The sequence below is a fragment of the Trichoplusia ni genome, chromosome 23 (assembly GCF_003590095.1).
Source record: "Trichoplusia ni isolate ovarian cell line Hi5 chromosome 23, tn1, whole genome shotgun sequence".
NCBI classification, from domain to species: domain Eukaryota; kingdom Metazoa; phylum Arthropoda; class Insecta; order Lepidoptera; family Noctuidae; genus Trichoplusia; species Trichoplusia ni.
In genome coordinates, this window is record NC_039500.1 from 5,381,917 (window position 1) to 5,398,616 (window position 16,700).

At 37.6% G+C, this 16,700-nt stretch overlaps 2 protein-coding genes across 3 annotated transcripts; one reads left to right on the forward strand and one right to left on the reverse strand.

Moving 5' to 3' along the window:
- The first annotated feature begins 344 nt into the window (after positions 1 to 344).
- On the forward strand, positions 345 to 4,263 carry LOC113504781 (digestive organ expansion factor homolog). The gene is made up of 8 exons (XM_026887219.1): positions 345 to 863; positions 1,009 to 1,617; positions 1,747 to 1,989; positions 2,423 to 2,697; positions 2,867 to 3,022; positions 3,180 to 3,375; positions 3,666 to 3,842; positions 4,064 to 4,263. The coding sequence occupies exons 1-8, from the start codon at positions 447 to 449 to the stop codon at positions 4,232 to 4,234; spliced, it is 2,244 nt and encodes a 747-aa protein (XP_026743020.1). The 5' UTR covers positions 345 to 446; the 3' UTR covers positions 4,235 to 4,263.
- A 419-nt stretch (positions 4,264 to 4,682) lies between these two features.
- LOC113504782 lies at positions 4,683 to 16,546 on the reverse strand. Of its 2 annotated transcripts, none has more exons than XM_026887220.1 (2): positions 15,980 to 16,546; positions 4,683 to 5,717 (listed from the first exon to the last, which is right to left on the reverse strand). In XM_026887220.1, exons 1-2 carry the CDS (start codon positions 16,311 to 16,313, stop codon positions 5,530 to 5,532), a joined length of 522 nt encoding a protein of 173 aa, XP_026743021.1. In that variant the 5' UTR covers positions 16,314 to 16,546; the 3' UTR covers positions 4,683 to 5,529. The 2 variants fall into 2 exon arrangements, with proteins under 2 accessions (XP_026743021.1, XP_026743022.1); XM_026887221.1 differs by lacking the exon at positions 15,980 to 16,546 and adding an exon at positions 8,814 to 9,679.
- Positions 16,547 to 16,700: the final 154 nt, after the last annotated feature.

Here is a 16,700-nt window from a genome sequence, read left to right on the forward strand (position 1 = left end):
TTGGAGTTGGATGCGCTCGACTTTTCTTGCATGGTAAGGTGCTTCATCTTATACCAGCACCGCATTTGGCTTTAATTTTATAAATTTAAATTAATTATTTTTTTCGTTTTACATTTAAAAACAGTCACCGTGCATTTTGATTAATTGTCGTAAATATATATTTTTTATACGGAGCTAATTTGATATCTGAATAAAAAATGTAAGCTCGACTAACTTTTGATTGTAATAAGTCGATTCTAACACATCACTATTTATTTGGAATTAAAAACCTGCCACACTGGAAATGTCATTTTACTGCCTCGAATTAAAAATCGGACTATAGGTTCTTTTGACTCGTGTATATTATTATAATTAAAGTTATTTACTGTTATAAGTTATTGACGTTATTAAATATAAACTATTAATCTAAACTACTGGTATCTATCTTCTTTTAGTGAAGATTTAAAATGAACAAGAGCAAAAAGTTTTTTTCAAAGAAAAAAGGCGGTGTTAAACCAAATAACAAAAAGAAGCAAAAGGTAACAGAGGACAGAGTAGTTAATAAGAAGGCTCTGTTTAACAGATATAAAAATGCTCAAAAGATCGAGGAAGAGCTCGAGAAAAAGAGAAAAATGGAGGAGAAATTACAAAAACAACAAATGACCTATTCAGAAAGCGAAGAGGAGGAAGATGCTTACAACCAATTGGTATCGTGTTTTAGTAACAAGAAGAAGCAGCCTACAGCCGGGAGTGAAGAGAGTAGCAGTGACAGCGAAGTTGATGATGAAGATGTTATGGGTGATGATGAGCATGGTGGCGAGGATGCTGATCCCATGGACAGTGCCAGTGAGGAAGATAGTGAAGATGACGACGAATTTGTTAAGGTATTGTAATAATTTACACATCAGATTGTGTCATTAAAAACATTAATATTCAAAATACTGTATTAGTTAGACTTTACTTTTATGCAATCTTATTCATGTTAACAAAATAATTGTTTGTACTTAATATAACTGTAATATTTTCCAGGTGCCATCAGACCATGAAATGGAAGATGATGATGATTTATCTGCGGACATATTTACAACACACCTTCAACATGACTTATCTGATGAACTACTTGTATCCCTAACAAACACCCCACCTAATGTAGAGACTACTCATAAGATATGGCCTGTCCTAGGAAATCTCAATATAGTCATACCCAAACCTATAGAAACACTCTCAAAGACGGTTAAAACAAAAGTTTCTATATTAGAAGAAAAGACATATGCCTCACCAGGAATGGCACCAACACTTTTCAGCAAAGTTGACTTTAAACAGTTAAATATTAAGTCTCAAATACATGGCAACATTGTGTCTGCCAACAAGACAAACTTAGTGAAAAGAGACTTGGAATTGACTGAAGTATTCACACCTTTACAGAAGGAACTGTTTTCAGTTATAAACAACTATCAAGATTTATACTACCCTTACAGGACATTTACCAATGCTGATGAAATTCGGTACATATACTGTCTTCATGCAGTAAATCACATGCTTAAAACAAGGACTAAGATTATTCATCACAATGCTAAATTGTCGAAAAAGAATGATCCCTCAGATGACTACAGAGATCAGGGATTAGTCAGGCCAAAGGTGAATACTGGAAAGTCTATATAGCAGTTCACAGCTCTATAAAGAACAACTTTTTTTTTGTGTCCCATTGTCAGTCAAAAATGCCCTTCAACTAACTTAATTCACTTATACCATGTAATATTTTTTCAGGTTTTAATAATGGTGCCCTTTAAAGATGCTGCCTATAGAGTTGTAAAAACTTTAATAGATATTTTGGTTCCCAAAGAGGCTGGAGAAGTAGTGCATAAGAAGAGATTTGAGGAAGACTTCACTGGTGGAGAATTGATTATGCCTCGAAAGAACCCCAAACCTGAAGACTATGAACTTATGTTTAGTGGCAACACTGAAGATACTTTTAGACTGGGGATGACAGTTACAAAAAAGACTTTGAAGGTAGGTTCACTTAGTAAATTAAATATCGGATTTTCTTACCGTTATGAAATAACATCTTTCCATTTATATATATATTGGAGACTCGATATCTTCACGGTCCCTCATTGTGGGCATCAGCAGGGATCCCGGCGAGAAAATGAAGTACTTGTAGGTTCGTTTTGTGTTTATTACGTAGGTAGGTAAATAACAATACAGCTCACATTCAATACACTTCAAATCACTTATTACCAACTCATAATTACACAATACAGTTCCTAGGCTAGTATTACTCGGTAAGATAATTCGAAGAGAACTCAAAAACTGAGTGCACGCATTTTTATTAACATTCACCCTCTCCAGTCTAGGCTCTGTACACGTCACTGTGACGTTTGTGTATCGTTGATTTTCCGTACTCATGACCCGTATGTGACAAATATATTTTTTTATGTTACAGCTCTACACAGAATTCTATTCATCTGACATCATAGTGACGTCGCCTCTAGGGCTTCGCATGATTGTAGGTGCGGAGGGAGAAGAGGACCGCGACTACGACTTCCTGGCCTCCATAGAGCTTCTAGTGATGGATCAGACCGATGTCTTCCTCATGCAGAACTGGGACCACTTGCTACATGTTCTTGACCATTTTCATTTACAACCCAAAAAGACTCATGGCACTGACTTTTCTAGAGTAAGGTCTTGGGCAGTTAATGGATGGGCCAAGTATTATAGGTAAGGTTTACTCAATTGATTATCTCACTGCTAGGTACGCCCTACAGGCATCCCTTTACATCTTCCATTTGACACACTGAATTCAAATAGGCTAATGTTCTGATTACCATGTTTTTTGTTGATAAATTATTGTGAACTGATGATAATTTTTGTTTTTGTGTGTTTACAGACAAACCCTTCTCTTTTCATCAGTAGCTTTACCAGAGATTAAGTCGGTGATAAACAAGAAATGTTACAATTATGCAGGAAAGGTATTAGTTGAAAATCCTGTAGAAATTGGGAGTATACAACAAGTGTTGGTACAAGTTCCTCAGATCTTTCACAGGTGAGTACCATATTGATTAAGACATTGGAATTAAATGAAAGTTCATTAGTTATAGCACCTTGTTTTCATCACCTATGTGAGCACTGCTGTTTTCTATTCACCTATATTACCGTATCCGCTTGTCCAGTAGCTGAAGTCCAATAAATACTCCTTACAGGTTTACAGCAGCTAATCCCCTTGAGTCCGTGGAGGCGCGGTTCCAATACTTCATCAAAGAGATATTACCGAAACAGCGCGACACACTGATGAGCCACACCCTCATATATGTACCGAGCTACTTCGACTACGTGCAGTTGAGAAATTACTTCAAAAAAGAAGACATAGGTTTCGTGCAAATATGTGAATACTCAAAGGTAAATGTTTTTTTTTTGTCTCCATATATTTCTTCACAATTTTAGTAGCTTGGACTTGTGCCTAGTTGAAGGTATGCCCAGATTAACTCGTTTTGCCATGATGAAACTACGCTACTTAACTATAAAAATAAATCGGAAGAAAGACATAATACTATATTCTTAAACTTAATCTTACTGAAGAGCTTATTGTATTGCTATATCGTAAATATGCAGACCGGGTCCTATGGCCAATCTTTCGTATAAGAAAAAAAATGAAACTGAGATTGTTATAAATGTTTTTACCTTCTCAGGACGCTAAAATAGCTCGAGCAAGGGACATGTTCTTCCACACAGAAGCTCACTTCATGCTGTACTCTGAGCGAGTACATTTCTTCAGGAGGTTCAGAATAAAAGGCATACGACACATTATTTTCTACCAGCCTCCTACCTACCCACAATTCTTTTCGGAAATGTGTAATTTGATGCAGGTTTGTGATCTTTATTATTATTGCTTTAAGAAATTCTATGATTAACATGAAATAATTAACATCGGATTAGGAATTCCTATAAAATAAAACAATTATAAATTTTGCTAAAACGCTTACTGTTTAGGTTCAAATTGTTTCACAGTCGTCTTCTCAATATTTCTAGTGCTATATCAAGTATTACGTCCTAAGTTGTTAAAATCCACATTACTATTGGGTATCAGGAGGTGAACCAGAACAAGTTCGGTGGCAGCGAGTGCAACATGACGGCGACGGTGTTGTTCTGCCAGTACGACCTGCCGCGCGTGGTCGCGCTGCTGGGCAACGCGCGGGCCGCACACGTCGCGCGCTCTGACAAGCACGTGCACATGTATGTCACTGGCGATAATAAATAAAGTGATTGTAAATAAAAGAATATATCATTTTTTTTTTTTTTGGAATTGAGGCCGATTTGTAGAAGCGAGACCGCGGACTACAGGTAGCATTACTCCTTCACGCCCGCAACAATCTTGTTTTATGAGGTAATGGTAGGCCTCCTGGAATCACCAACCCGCAGTGAGCAAGCGTGGTAGTCAATTCTCAAGCTCTGCATGGAAAGAGACTATTGTCCAACCACGGGACAATTACAGTCTGTAATATACTATGTACAGTAAGCATTTTAGCTTGTAGTTAATCGACACCTGCTTATAATGGTAGTCTACTAGTACCTAGTATGCATAAAATTTTGCATTTTCATCTCGTTGAGCCTGTAGTATTCAGTGATTGTAGCGGTTAGTTAAGAATAAGTGGTTTTTCTCGATATATAATATACCGATGATGGATGATTGAAAAAATACTACAATCAATAATATCAAAGATTTTTATATGACAACACAACATACATACATTTGCCTGCAAAGGCTATAAATAAGTACCTCTACTTATCAAATACAACTAATAAACATCCTAGACAAAAATAATTCTATAAACCTTAGTATAAATTAAAATTAGGCGTTTTTCTAATACACACTTAGGTACATCTGATGTAATACAAATAGTATTAAGCCACTAAACAATAAATATTTATTTATTAAAACCTACCTATGAGTTATGGCTAGCTAGTTGCTTGTAACTATGTTCTCTTTGGGTGATCGTGCCTTTTAAGTGGGTCGTGACATTCTGGAACCCTATTTTACAATGGGTAATGGACACTATAATTCAGTCTATCAGCTGTGCAGCCATGTTTTTCCTATTAACAGCGATTACGTGAAGTTTGAGCTAGCCATTAACCATTAAGTACACACCTATACTTAAACTCTATGTTTATTACTAATTAATTGGTATTTTTGTTCAGCCTTCCGATGACAGTGGCGCCCACTTAATATCTTACTTATCTATCGACGGCGTATAGCTGGTCCAATATCTAGTGGGGTTTTCCAACATGGGGTTATTGTTATAGGCTCTCTATGTTTCTGTTAGCTATTACAGGCTGACGCAATTAATATTTTCCCACTGCCGTGCTATGCCATACCAAGTACATCGCATTTCCATAGAAAGTATTCACAAATCGATGTTAGCTTTTTTGTTTATTAAATTCTAAGAAATAACTGACTAGCTCGTATCATACTGCTGCAATTTACACCTCGTTTAATGTTCGGGAAGCGAAGCGTTAATCTTCATGTTACGTGTCACGTTGGTTGAGTTCCGGGTGTCATGTGATGCTGTCTGCGTCGTCGAGGGTGCCTATGTCATCTGAGGTGCTGTTGAGTGGCGTGGAGTCGGGCAGGCTGGTGGTGTCCGCGCCCGGCTCGGTGGTCGCGCTCTCTTCGTCATAACCACTGGTGATGTTATCTTGTGGTGAATGAGTGACGTCGCCATTCATTGAGGTATCGCCTCCTCCTGAAAAAAGAAATTGTAGTTTTATTTTTGCTTTGGGCCAGCTGATCATTTTATTCGAAAAAATGTAGCTTTTTACGAGTAAGATTTTTTACTGCGTAGATTTACGAAGTTTAAATGTGAAGAATTGTTTATATTTGTACATATAAGAAAAACATGTATCTACTGAATTTTATAAATATTTAAAAAACGTCCATTGGCTGCATTCAGTTGATTCAGTGTGTTATAATTAGATCATGGTGTTTACACAACTAACATTTAGATATCAGAGCACATTTAACGTGCTAACGTTGTTTCATAAGACGGACTGCCGCGATCGTGCCTACTTTACCTATTATATACTTTTCGCGCTACTTTCATATTTGTGTTTAGTTACGGACTTTTCCATTATTTGCTCATTGTTTGGGGTCGCAGTGTATGAGGCTAAGAGGTCACCACGCCTAAAGGTACTCCGCATGGGTTCGATCTCCGCAGGGGCTTAAAATCGTGTGATCGAAAAATAGATTCTTAGTTTGAGGTTTTCGTTGTCGTATAAACCTGGTATGAGGTAAAGTCTGCAATGAAACTCTCTGTAGGACTCTATGTTTTAAACAATTTGCCTTGTTGTAGGTACTTTAATTAGTCGGATGAATAAAGCCTTATAGGAGATTTTTAAAAGATTTTGATTCACCGCTTAGAATTCATAACATTGTCTACTAATAGTTTTTAACCCTAGCCTTTATTATAGAGCCCTGACCTAAGTGCATGAGTAGGTAGGTACCCACAGCGAGTATGCTACACGTTGCGCAGTGCGGCTATTCCGGGCAATCCAACAGAAACACTGTGTGATTTATATGTGATAAACATGATCAGTGAATAACCGAGAGCGGGTTATTGTGACTGCCAACGGCTATATTTAGAGTAACTGCTGGAGGCGCTGCATGAACACTCAAATATCGACACGAGCCGTCGATCGTCTTGAGATATCCGATACATCTTGATACATGTACCTATAGATTGATAAGTAGAGTGCAATTGCAACAATTTTGTAAATACATCTTTAAAACAATAAACGTAAAAGCTCATCTTATATTAAAAGCCTTATTACCCTCTACCGCGTAGGAACATAAAAACTTCATTTTTTTTATTAGATTAATGTAGAGTAGAGCTTTAACGTAGGTACATATTTAAAGTAAATTACATACAGGTATAAATCGTTATCTTCTCTGCATAAGGATTTATTTTTATTTTTAGCGGACAGTTTAAAATTCACTTCAATTTCGAATTAAGTACATCAGTGTTAATTTATGGACGATAAGTTTAAGAACTCTTTGCAAACAAAAAGACCAGTGAGGCGATCAGGCTTTAAAGTCTATTAATGTGTTAATTTACAGCGTATTTAATACCTCGTAAATTTTACGCGCTGCCCGTTCATATTAGCGTTAAAAAGTTTAATAGCCGAACTCTGTACATCATCGAAAATTAATGATAGGTAGGAAGTGGTGTCTCATAATGCGGTCCCAGGAACCATACATTTACACAGTTTTATGAAAAACTACTACTAGTTTAGGGTTTTGGTTTAGCTTTAAACAACAATCATGATTATTAAATGAAAGCTGCAAGAATGCTTTTAATGACGCGATACGAAGTTTAATGGTATGGGAATTGGTTAAGGCATATTCCAAGTTTCCAATAAGTAAACAATATTCTAGCACGCCAAGAAACGTGAATTAATAAGAACGTAGACTTTTAGTATATTCATAAAATTACTATCGATATTACCTATACGCAGTCAAGTCACCCTTCTAAAACTAAGTAGGTTACATACTTGTAGGGCTACATCTCAATATGAAAAGCTGTTTAATTTTGTGTCCTCAAATTAGACAGAAGTTCTATTTTCGGTACTAAGACAGAAAGTATTTAAAAGTTATTAGATGGCTACTGTTAGGAAAGTAGCAAGAAAGTGTAGTCATTAAGTTCTAAGAAAAAGATCAAGTTTAAAGGATGGTATTGTCAGAACACCGGCACCGTAGGAAATGTACTTAGTGCTTACAGAAAGAAAAGTAAGGAGATCCATATTTATTAAAGTTTAATAAAACTCCTCCTGCCAAAGTAGGTACATCTATATAGCCTGTGTAGCTTGCAATACAATTAAAAGTGTTAAAGGATAGGTAGAGTCCGGTAACAATGACTCTACCTTTTATAAGCGGACGAGTTTCGGTTTAAAAATAGTTTTTTCACAAACATCTCAATTGATCAGATGGAGCTATATAAATGTATGTAATTTAGACCCATTATACTGCTCCGTTAATATTAATAACATGTTGGTTTCAGTAGGTTTCAATACCTACCTAAGATAATTTAAGTTTAAAGGTTAATTAACTCTGCAAACGTGTTTTGTTTGAAGATCAACGTCATAACCTAGCTATGAACTTAAACTTATCAACACACAGTTTTAAAATTTCTTTGTTAATCATTTGTAAACGATCGCAATAAAAATGTTCCAGTAAATATATTTTAAATAAAATGGAATACTAATTTACTTATTTCAGTAATTAGTCTGAACTTTGTCGTACAGTTTGTAGAGGCACCTGCACTCGTCGGTAAATTGATTAGACCGGAACTAAAATAACCACTAAAAGTACCAAAACAAATCGAAAATCCAACAAAATTATAGTATTTTTGGCAAACGTTTGAACGTACACACATTTACTAAGTGTTTTACACTAATATATTGTTGTGCTTTTAGACATTGTACTCATGTGTAGGTGCTTATTTACAAGCCATTTAAATAGTGCTCCACCAGAAATAGAGCTGCAATCAGCTGTAGCCTCTAGTCGTGTTTATATCTTACATTAAGGCTTTTTAAAACTGTTACCTTTTTGTTAGGCAGTTGTTATCTTGAAGTAATTTTGACCATCAGTTTTCACCTCAATTTTGAATCTGCTTAATTTTGTCAGGTTAGGCACTCACACAAAGCTGAGGATTGAAACTAACAGGAACTATAATAATGATATTATGTTTAACTAAAAGTAATTTTGTTGCGCTTTGTTATTCCTGTTAAGATAGCACAACAACTTTAGAGGAGCGAGAGGGAAGCGTGTCGGTCATGTGACGTACCAGTGAGGGGCATAAAGCATGTGGGCATTGGTGTGGTGCTGGTTTGCTGCTCTACTGTGTGTAACACCTTGCGTTGCGCATACTGCGCGTCCTTGGGCTCCCAGAAGAATACATAGTAGAGCGAGAGCATGATGGCTGCCAGCGAGACGCAGAACACGTAGATGATGACGGTGAGCACGCGCACGCTCTTCTTGTCCCGCTTGCGCTCGTACAGCGCGTCCAGCACCAGCTCGTGGCCGGCCGCCGTGCCCAGCCGCACGGAGCCGCCGCACGAGCGCACGCTGCCCGAGGCGCACGACTTGCCCGACATCGCCGCTGCACTGCCGCAGCGCCGGCTCCACTATCCAGGTAAGTGGGCCACGCTTATTGATATGGCCCAGTTCCTCTGCTGCGCCGCGGCCGCGTTTCGATGCCGGGTCACGCCGCCCGTGTCTGCCGCTTGACACCTCCTGATGCCGACTGCTGTTTCATTATTATGGCGCCCGCTTCGGAATTCATTTGTTTATCCTTTAATTTCACGCCCCGGTATACGTAAATCTATTCCAGTTTCTCTGACGTAGCCATAAGATCGCGAATCGTCTGTCAAAGAACCGTCCCTGAACTTTTATTGTTTTAATTTAACATACACAGAGCTTTATATTTATCTTTTTGTATTGTATAATCTGATAAAACTTGATAGAAAAAGTAACTGTCACTGCTTTAGGTGAAGCACGTCGTTAGAGCACGTCACACACACCCGTGCCGTGATAAGGGTTTGCACCTCGTTATTTGTTTCGAATAAGAGTGAGGATGATGACAAGCTAACGAAGTTAATTTACGAGAATAGTGACACGTTATTGTGACAGCGAGTGAAGTGTTCGCAGGGCGGCGGGGCCGGCTGGCAGCCGCGCGGCGCGGGCGGGACACGGGCGCGCGCCGCTCTGCCGAGATCAATAATATGCAGCTCTACTCTTATTTTCTGCAATCGCTAATTTTTGTTTTGTTAAACAATGCGTCATGCGATCATAATTTTCTCTAAACAAATTAAGAGTGAAGTTCCTTGCCTTATATTGTATTTACTTATAAACTGTGATGGCAAATACACAATATTTTATTTACTTCTCACAATACGTACCGTTAATGTTTTACATTTATCCAATTTTAAATTTGTATTATCATATCGGATTTCTTATGGTAAATAGTAGTGATAGTTTATACCAAGAGTCGCAATTATCCACCGTATTTTCATCTAAAAACCTCATATTCGGAGCTTTCCGCAGAAAAGCATGAACAAGAATAGGCTCGCGGCGAATATGAGAGAGAGAGAAAGAGAGGGAGAGAGCGACCTCTTTATTATCTCCTGACTAACCCTTTTTTTGAATACGTAGGAGTTAAGTTTCTATTTTCACTTGATTCAGGGTGTCTGCCAATTCGAGATCCATATAGGGAAATATAGTAGGTATGACTGAAAACTCTACTAAGTCTTTATTTTTGGGCTGACCTATATATTAAAAGCCTCTGTTCAGCCAGCTTGCAATGCCGCCACAAGCCTGTCGAAACTGTCTGATACTTATTTAATCCCAAGTTTAATATCAGTTAGTCCTACATTTAAAGGTTTGCTAAAGCGAGCAACTTCCGACTAAAATGTACCTCATTAAAAATCAAAAGTCCTTTATCCAAATTAATCTACTAAGTAGCTCTTCGAAGTTCAAATTGCACATTGGACAGCACCTAGTTTCGCCCGCCCTCCACTGTTTCCTAAGTGCTTTTGCTGTGAGATAACGGCGCAACAAACTCCCAAGCAGCACGCTGTCTATCCTTTTACAACATTATTATACATAGTACAATAATAATATGAACAAAGAAAATCATATTCCCTAATTCTACCCATTTTTCTATGTAGTTTACTACCTTACAATTTACTCTTAACCGCTGAGTAGAGTTTAGTAGATCAAGCAGACTGGAATGCGTAGTTGGTAGGTACTTATGCCTCAAAAATGGGGCCAAGAGAATGAGAAGGGAGCATGATGAGTAGTTTTATATGCTGCGACTATGTTTTCATTTTCCAACAACAAAATGTAAAAGTATTTTTTTGTCGTGAAAGTATGCTGAGACCTCCCATACTTGACGTAATAATATTTTTTTGTATCCCCAAAAGCTCTCAGCTTTATAAACCTCGAATAAATATAATTAACATATTTAAAGAAAAACCTCCACAATAAAGGCATAAATAATTTTTGTTTAATGAAAACAGCGTAGATTCGTAGCAGTATTACGTAGCTCCATTGACCTACACGACCAACTGAACGTTTTTATTAAACTATACATTCGATATTTTGTTACTATTATTTGCTAGTACTTAAATTTATATGGTACCTACTTACTAAAAAGTATGTCATTACAGCACACCATGAATGATAGACAGCAGTATTTCACACCACAAGACGTGCCATTTGTCTAAGCGTAATTTATGTCAAACTGCAAACAGTTAAAAATGCCAAACGATCGGTTTATTGGCCACTAATGAAATACGCACTAAATATTCACAAAGCTAACATAAAAGTCAATAGAATGAGGTAATTGATGTTCAGTTTTGGACACAATTGGGTTAAGCTAATTGGATTACAGGAAACCCTTCGTGTAATGCCGAATATATACGGATGTGCTGTGCTCAAGTGGGTGTATTATAACATCGCGAAACATGTTCATGTAAGCAGCAATCGAATTAAGCCAATTGATAGACCACAGCTTATATAAGAGAGAAGTTACTGATTCTAATTCTATGTGTTTCTATATCTATTAAGCATAAAATAGGCTAGGTAACGTATATCGCAAGTAATTGTTGTTTAAGTTATGTTTCACGAGTCGCGTATGAACTGCTTAAGAATGAGCCTCTACCGCAAACTCTCAAATTTATAATTTGCTCTTCATAACACCATTTTTTTTATTTCTTATGAATAATGTTTGTCGTTTGATAAGTTTTATATCAAAGTATTATATCAATTAATTATCCCGATAGTTTGATGTAGTTAGTATGCGGGGAAGGAAGCACTTGTCCTTTTTGTAAGTCGTATGCTAAACTAGAGTTTGAAATTTCTTTTAAAAATGATGCACAATACAGGCATAATACTGTATTACAGTTTTTCACTTCAGGTCAGTTTGGGAAGTCATTCTGTATGGGCACTATTTCTTTGCGTATTTCTACTAGCTGTCCCTGCAAACGTTGTTTTGTCATACAAATTAGTTCTAGGGAATAAAAAAAATAGGGCTATGAAACATAGATGTTTTCGTATTTTTAGACCTACCCAATATGCACACAATACATGAGAAGCAGTTGAGCCATTAAGGAGGTGTACAATTTCGTAGACCACGATAATTTTATATTGTAGAAATATTATCTATACTAATATATAAAGCTGAAAAGTTTCTTTGTTTGTTTGAACGTGCTAATCTCAGGAACTACTGGTTCAAATTAAAAAAATAATTTGTGTTGAATAGACCATTCACCGAGGAAGGTTTTAGGCTAAGTACCATCACGCTGTGACCAATAGGAGCGAAGATACAATGGAAAATGTGGAAAAAATCAGGGAAAATTATTCATCTTCGAGGGCTTCCGTTCATAAAACCCTAACTTATATCTTCTAACCACGCGGGCGAAGTCGCGGGCAACAGCTAGTTAATTATATATTTGTATACATAATAGATAAATTACACCCCGACACAGAACAAATGATGGTGCTCATCACACATTTGTGGTGGGAATTGAAGCCACTCACTACTAGATACGCTGTGGATCTTTAGGCACGGCCATCAAGAATCTATGCATGACAGATGAGTCTAACATCCAAGAAGGTAAGTTCACCTATAGCACAGCTATTTCGGGAAGCGTGACTTAACAGGTATCTGTAAGACAAGTGGACACAAAACAGTAACGTTTATAAATAGTACTCTTAATTACTTTTAATCAGCTAATGCACGGGATTAAGTCGGTTTTGCGCTGTGATTTATTTTTGAACGAAAATTTATCTGATCACGTATTTATTTATTTAACAATTTATGTACACGGAAAATTCACAAAAACATGGGATATGAAAATACATGTACAAAGGTACTGCTTATTTCTATAAGAAATCTCTTCCAGCAGACCTGCGAAAGGAGAAGAAAATTAGAAATATAGACATAGGTGCACAAATTTGCAAGAGAGAATAATAAGATAATAATATATACTGTGTATGGTTAAAGGAAAAGAAATAGGAGAGCAAAGATAAGAATATAGATAATACATACTAGATAGTGACACGAGAAAAACAATATAAAAAAAAAGAAACAAAACAACATAAATTAAGAGGACAGGTAATGTTCCTTCACTCGTCTCTTAAATATTGAAATAGAAGGAGAGTTTCGTATGTCAGGCGGCAGTGAGTTCCAGAGTCGGACTGCATGCACAGAAAAGGAATAGGAGTAAAAGTCCGTGCTGTGAGGATGGAACTTACGGAGGGTTTTGAGGTGGGATCGACACGGAGCGTCAGGAGGCTTAACATAAGAGAAACGCTCTCGCAGGTAGGATGGATATTGAGGATTATGTAGGATGTTGAATAGGAGACATAATATCCGAGTGTTCCGGCGAAGTCGGATCGGGAGCCACTTGAGATCCTTGCGGAAGTTGGAGACGTGGTCGTACTTACGTAGCCCGAAAACAAAACGTATGCACAAGTTTTGCAAGCGCTCAAGTTTGTTAAGTAGCTCCTCAGTAGCATCTAAATAGCAGGCATCGGCATAATCAATTATTGGCTGGATCAAAGCTTGTGCCAGCGAAATTTTAGTTTTTATTGGGAGAAAAAACTGCAAGCTTTTGAGGGAATGAAAAGCATGATGAACTTTGCGACTAACATCATTAATGTGCGTACGCCATGATAAGTTGGTGTCGATTGTTACACCTAGATTTTTGGCTGTATCGGAGTAAGGAATAGGGATACCATCAAGATATAACTTTTGGAGGCTGTTTATATTGAGACCATAGGACTTAGCCCATGAACTAATGAACTAATGTAATGTTGGCTTAACTGCTTAAGTAACGTATGTTACTTAAGCAGTTAAGCCTGACAATATTTTTGGTATTTATTACTCTTTTAAACTTTTAGGTTAACTGTACATAGCGTGTTGTGTTATGTTAAGAAACAGATATTATGTCTGTCATTTTCCATGTCTAAAGGTAACTTTCGTTTACGAATTCTATAAATTATTTGTTTTCATTTTTTAAGACTGAAAATAGGATGTTATTTCAGAGGGTACGCCGCCGTCGGTCACCAGACGCAGTATCTCATCAATGAGGATAGCTAGGCGGTTGGAATACATCGTCTGAATCTAAAAATTCGCGGTGTAGATGTAACGGTCATAAAAGAGTTAGCAGGTGGCAAAAGAGTATCCATAAATTAATTTGTCACTCCATCGTTTTTTTATATGTAATAAAAAAACATACGTATGTACCTCTTTGTATGGAACCCTCAGTTATTTTACTACGGTAGTTAAACTACTATCCTGATTAGTGCGCGTCACACGCGTAAGTAAATCGTTATTAAATAAATACTGATGAACCCGCATGAAAAAATGTTATAATAATAATATAGTTTCTGTATGAGGTTTTACGACAGTAGTTTTGTGACGAGTTTATATTTGGGGAAACTTTGTTCTCTTGCGATTTAAGCTACTATTTAAAGCATTCGGAGCTGCAAAACTAGTCTGGTAGAGATCATAAAAGAATTTTATAGAAATGAGATTTATGCTGCGTCGGTAGTAGCGTGGTCTTTATTTATTTAAAGTGTGTACGCGTATCCTAGCCCATCTAACATTTACAAATACCTTTTGACATATCTTTAGTTGGAAACAAAATAATAAAAATGTGTATCTGCTGTTTAGTTAAGGGTAATTAATATTAGACTAAATTGAAGGGAAATTTATGGCCTCAATAATCATCCTATCTTTGTTCCTAAGTAGCAATGTTTACCGTTGTATTGTAGAGTTTCTGAGATTAACCTTCCGACTCTTACTAAACAAACTCCTTCTGCTTATAATGTGTGTAATAGGGCTTCTTTAAGAACTCATTGCTATTTAGAACGTATTTACCTTCTTATAGTTACGTAATAAATGCGTGTGCGTAGTACATATATATCTGATCTACTTCATTAGGGCACTTAAATATTTGAAAGATCATATATTGGCGGAAATATGCTGAACCCTGGTTTTGAAGGACTCTCTTTTTTGTTCCAGTGACCAGAGTTTTATTTCTTCATTATTATTACTATTTCCATCCAAATACCAGTAATAATTGTGACTGTATTATGAACTACATACATACCCGTATAATAAAGTACAGAGTTGGCTTGACCAAATAGAGTATATGCACATGACTTCTAGCTACGTTTATTCACGTTAAACGGAAAAGTTGTTTTAACAGAGAAGCATATAAATTATCACGAGACAGAGCTGAGTAAATACCAGAAGAAAATTAATATGTTCTCGTGTGAATGATTGCTAATCTCCGGAATTCACGCTCAAAGCTATTTCGAAGAAACCAGAAACATTTGATGTGGCATCGCACCGGTCGGTTATACTAGATTGTGATAATACCTAAGGCCTTGTGAACTAAAAAGCTTTTAAACAAAAATGATAGTGTTGTGTATACAGGTGGATGCAATTTATACCTGATATACCTCCATCGCCACCCACGGCGGTATGGCTTGGTTTATTCTTAGACGGGGACCGCACGGTCTGATCAAATCTTAAACACATACACCACATGTATGTATGATTTATGGCTTATATACAAATTAGCCAACCGCTGTTCGCAGACAATAAAGCACGTAATGTACGGTAAGGCGAGGGCGGCGACGTCGCGCGGGACGGTGCACACGACGATCCCTCTCAATTAAGTAATTAAAGTGAATTCACCCAATTAATTAATAGACACGTGATGTTCCTCTGTATCCCTAAACAATATCACCTCACGATAGAATTGGTTTCGCTAGGCGAGTAACTATTCATATCAGAAATTTGTTAAAAGTCAATTTGGAGTACCTTTTAAAAATAATCTACACCTCGGAATAATTAACCTACGGAAACCGAAAGATGAATGCTTTAACGGTTGATTGGTTTTGAATACCTTAGAAGTACTGGACAAAATGACTTACCATACATAATGTTATCAGTTGCTTGCAAGAAATCTGGTGAGGAGACAGCGTGCGCTCCCAAATAGTCTGTTTGGTTGGACCGGCGCGCGCTCATCTCCCCGGTGTCGTTGAGGGTGCCGTCCAGCGGCAGCTCCGGCGACTTCCACACGCAGATGTAGTACACGGAGAGCAGGATCGCGGCCAGCGACACGGACAACAGGTACGCCAGCACCGTCAGCACGCGCACCACTTTGCTGGCAGGCTTCTGCTTATAAATGTCGCGCGTCGCTTGAGCGCCCACCTCTTCCGAGGCACTGTCCTCCTCCGTTTGACCACTCTGACCACAAACCGACATCCTGCTAACGCTACATGGTTCTGTGCGAAAGACGATTTTGGACTAAAAATTAAATAAATATGTCCGCGGGTGGCACGTGTAGCATCCGCGGGCGGGTGAGTGAGTGCGGCGGCGTGGCGGCCGGCGGTGGAGCGGCTGCTATCCCGACAGCCGAGCGACCGCCGCGCTGGCCGCTGACTCTCGCGCTATTCGCTAAACCGATCAACTACACGTCACAGATTTACGAAGGCTACCAACCACCGACGAGTCATTATTATGCTCCATGAAGATATCATAACATACTTCTAATTATATACAAACGTACATAATCAATGGGAATAACTTCTGTACAAATTTCTTTGACCATTATATCAAATCTATATTAATCTCGTGTATTATATATAGCGT

Excerpts from the sequence above, each read along its gene's own strand:
- LOC113504781 (XM_026887219.1), top strand. The coding sequence starts at position 447 with ATGAACAAGAGCAAAAAGTTTTTTTCAAAGAAAAAAGGCGGTGTTAAA. Across the intron at positions 864-1,008 it reads ATGACGACGAATTTGTTAAG|GTGCCATCAGACCATGAAAT; the intron begins GTATTGTAATAA and ends AATATTTTCCAG. Across the intron at positions 2,698-2,866 it reads GGATGGGCCAAGTATTATAG|ACAAACCCTTCTCTTTTCAT; the intron begins GTAAGGTTTACT and ends GTGTGTTTACAG.
- LOC113504782 (XM_026887220.1), bottom strand. The coding sequence starts at position 16,313 with ATGTCGGTTTGTGGTCAGAGTGGTCAAACGGAGGAGGACAGTGCCTCG. Across the intron at positions 5,718-15,979 it reads AACTGATAACATTATGTATG|GAGGAGGCGATACCTCAATG; the intron begins GTAAGTCATTTT and ends TTCTTTTTTCAG.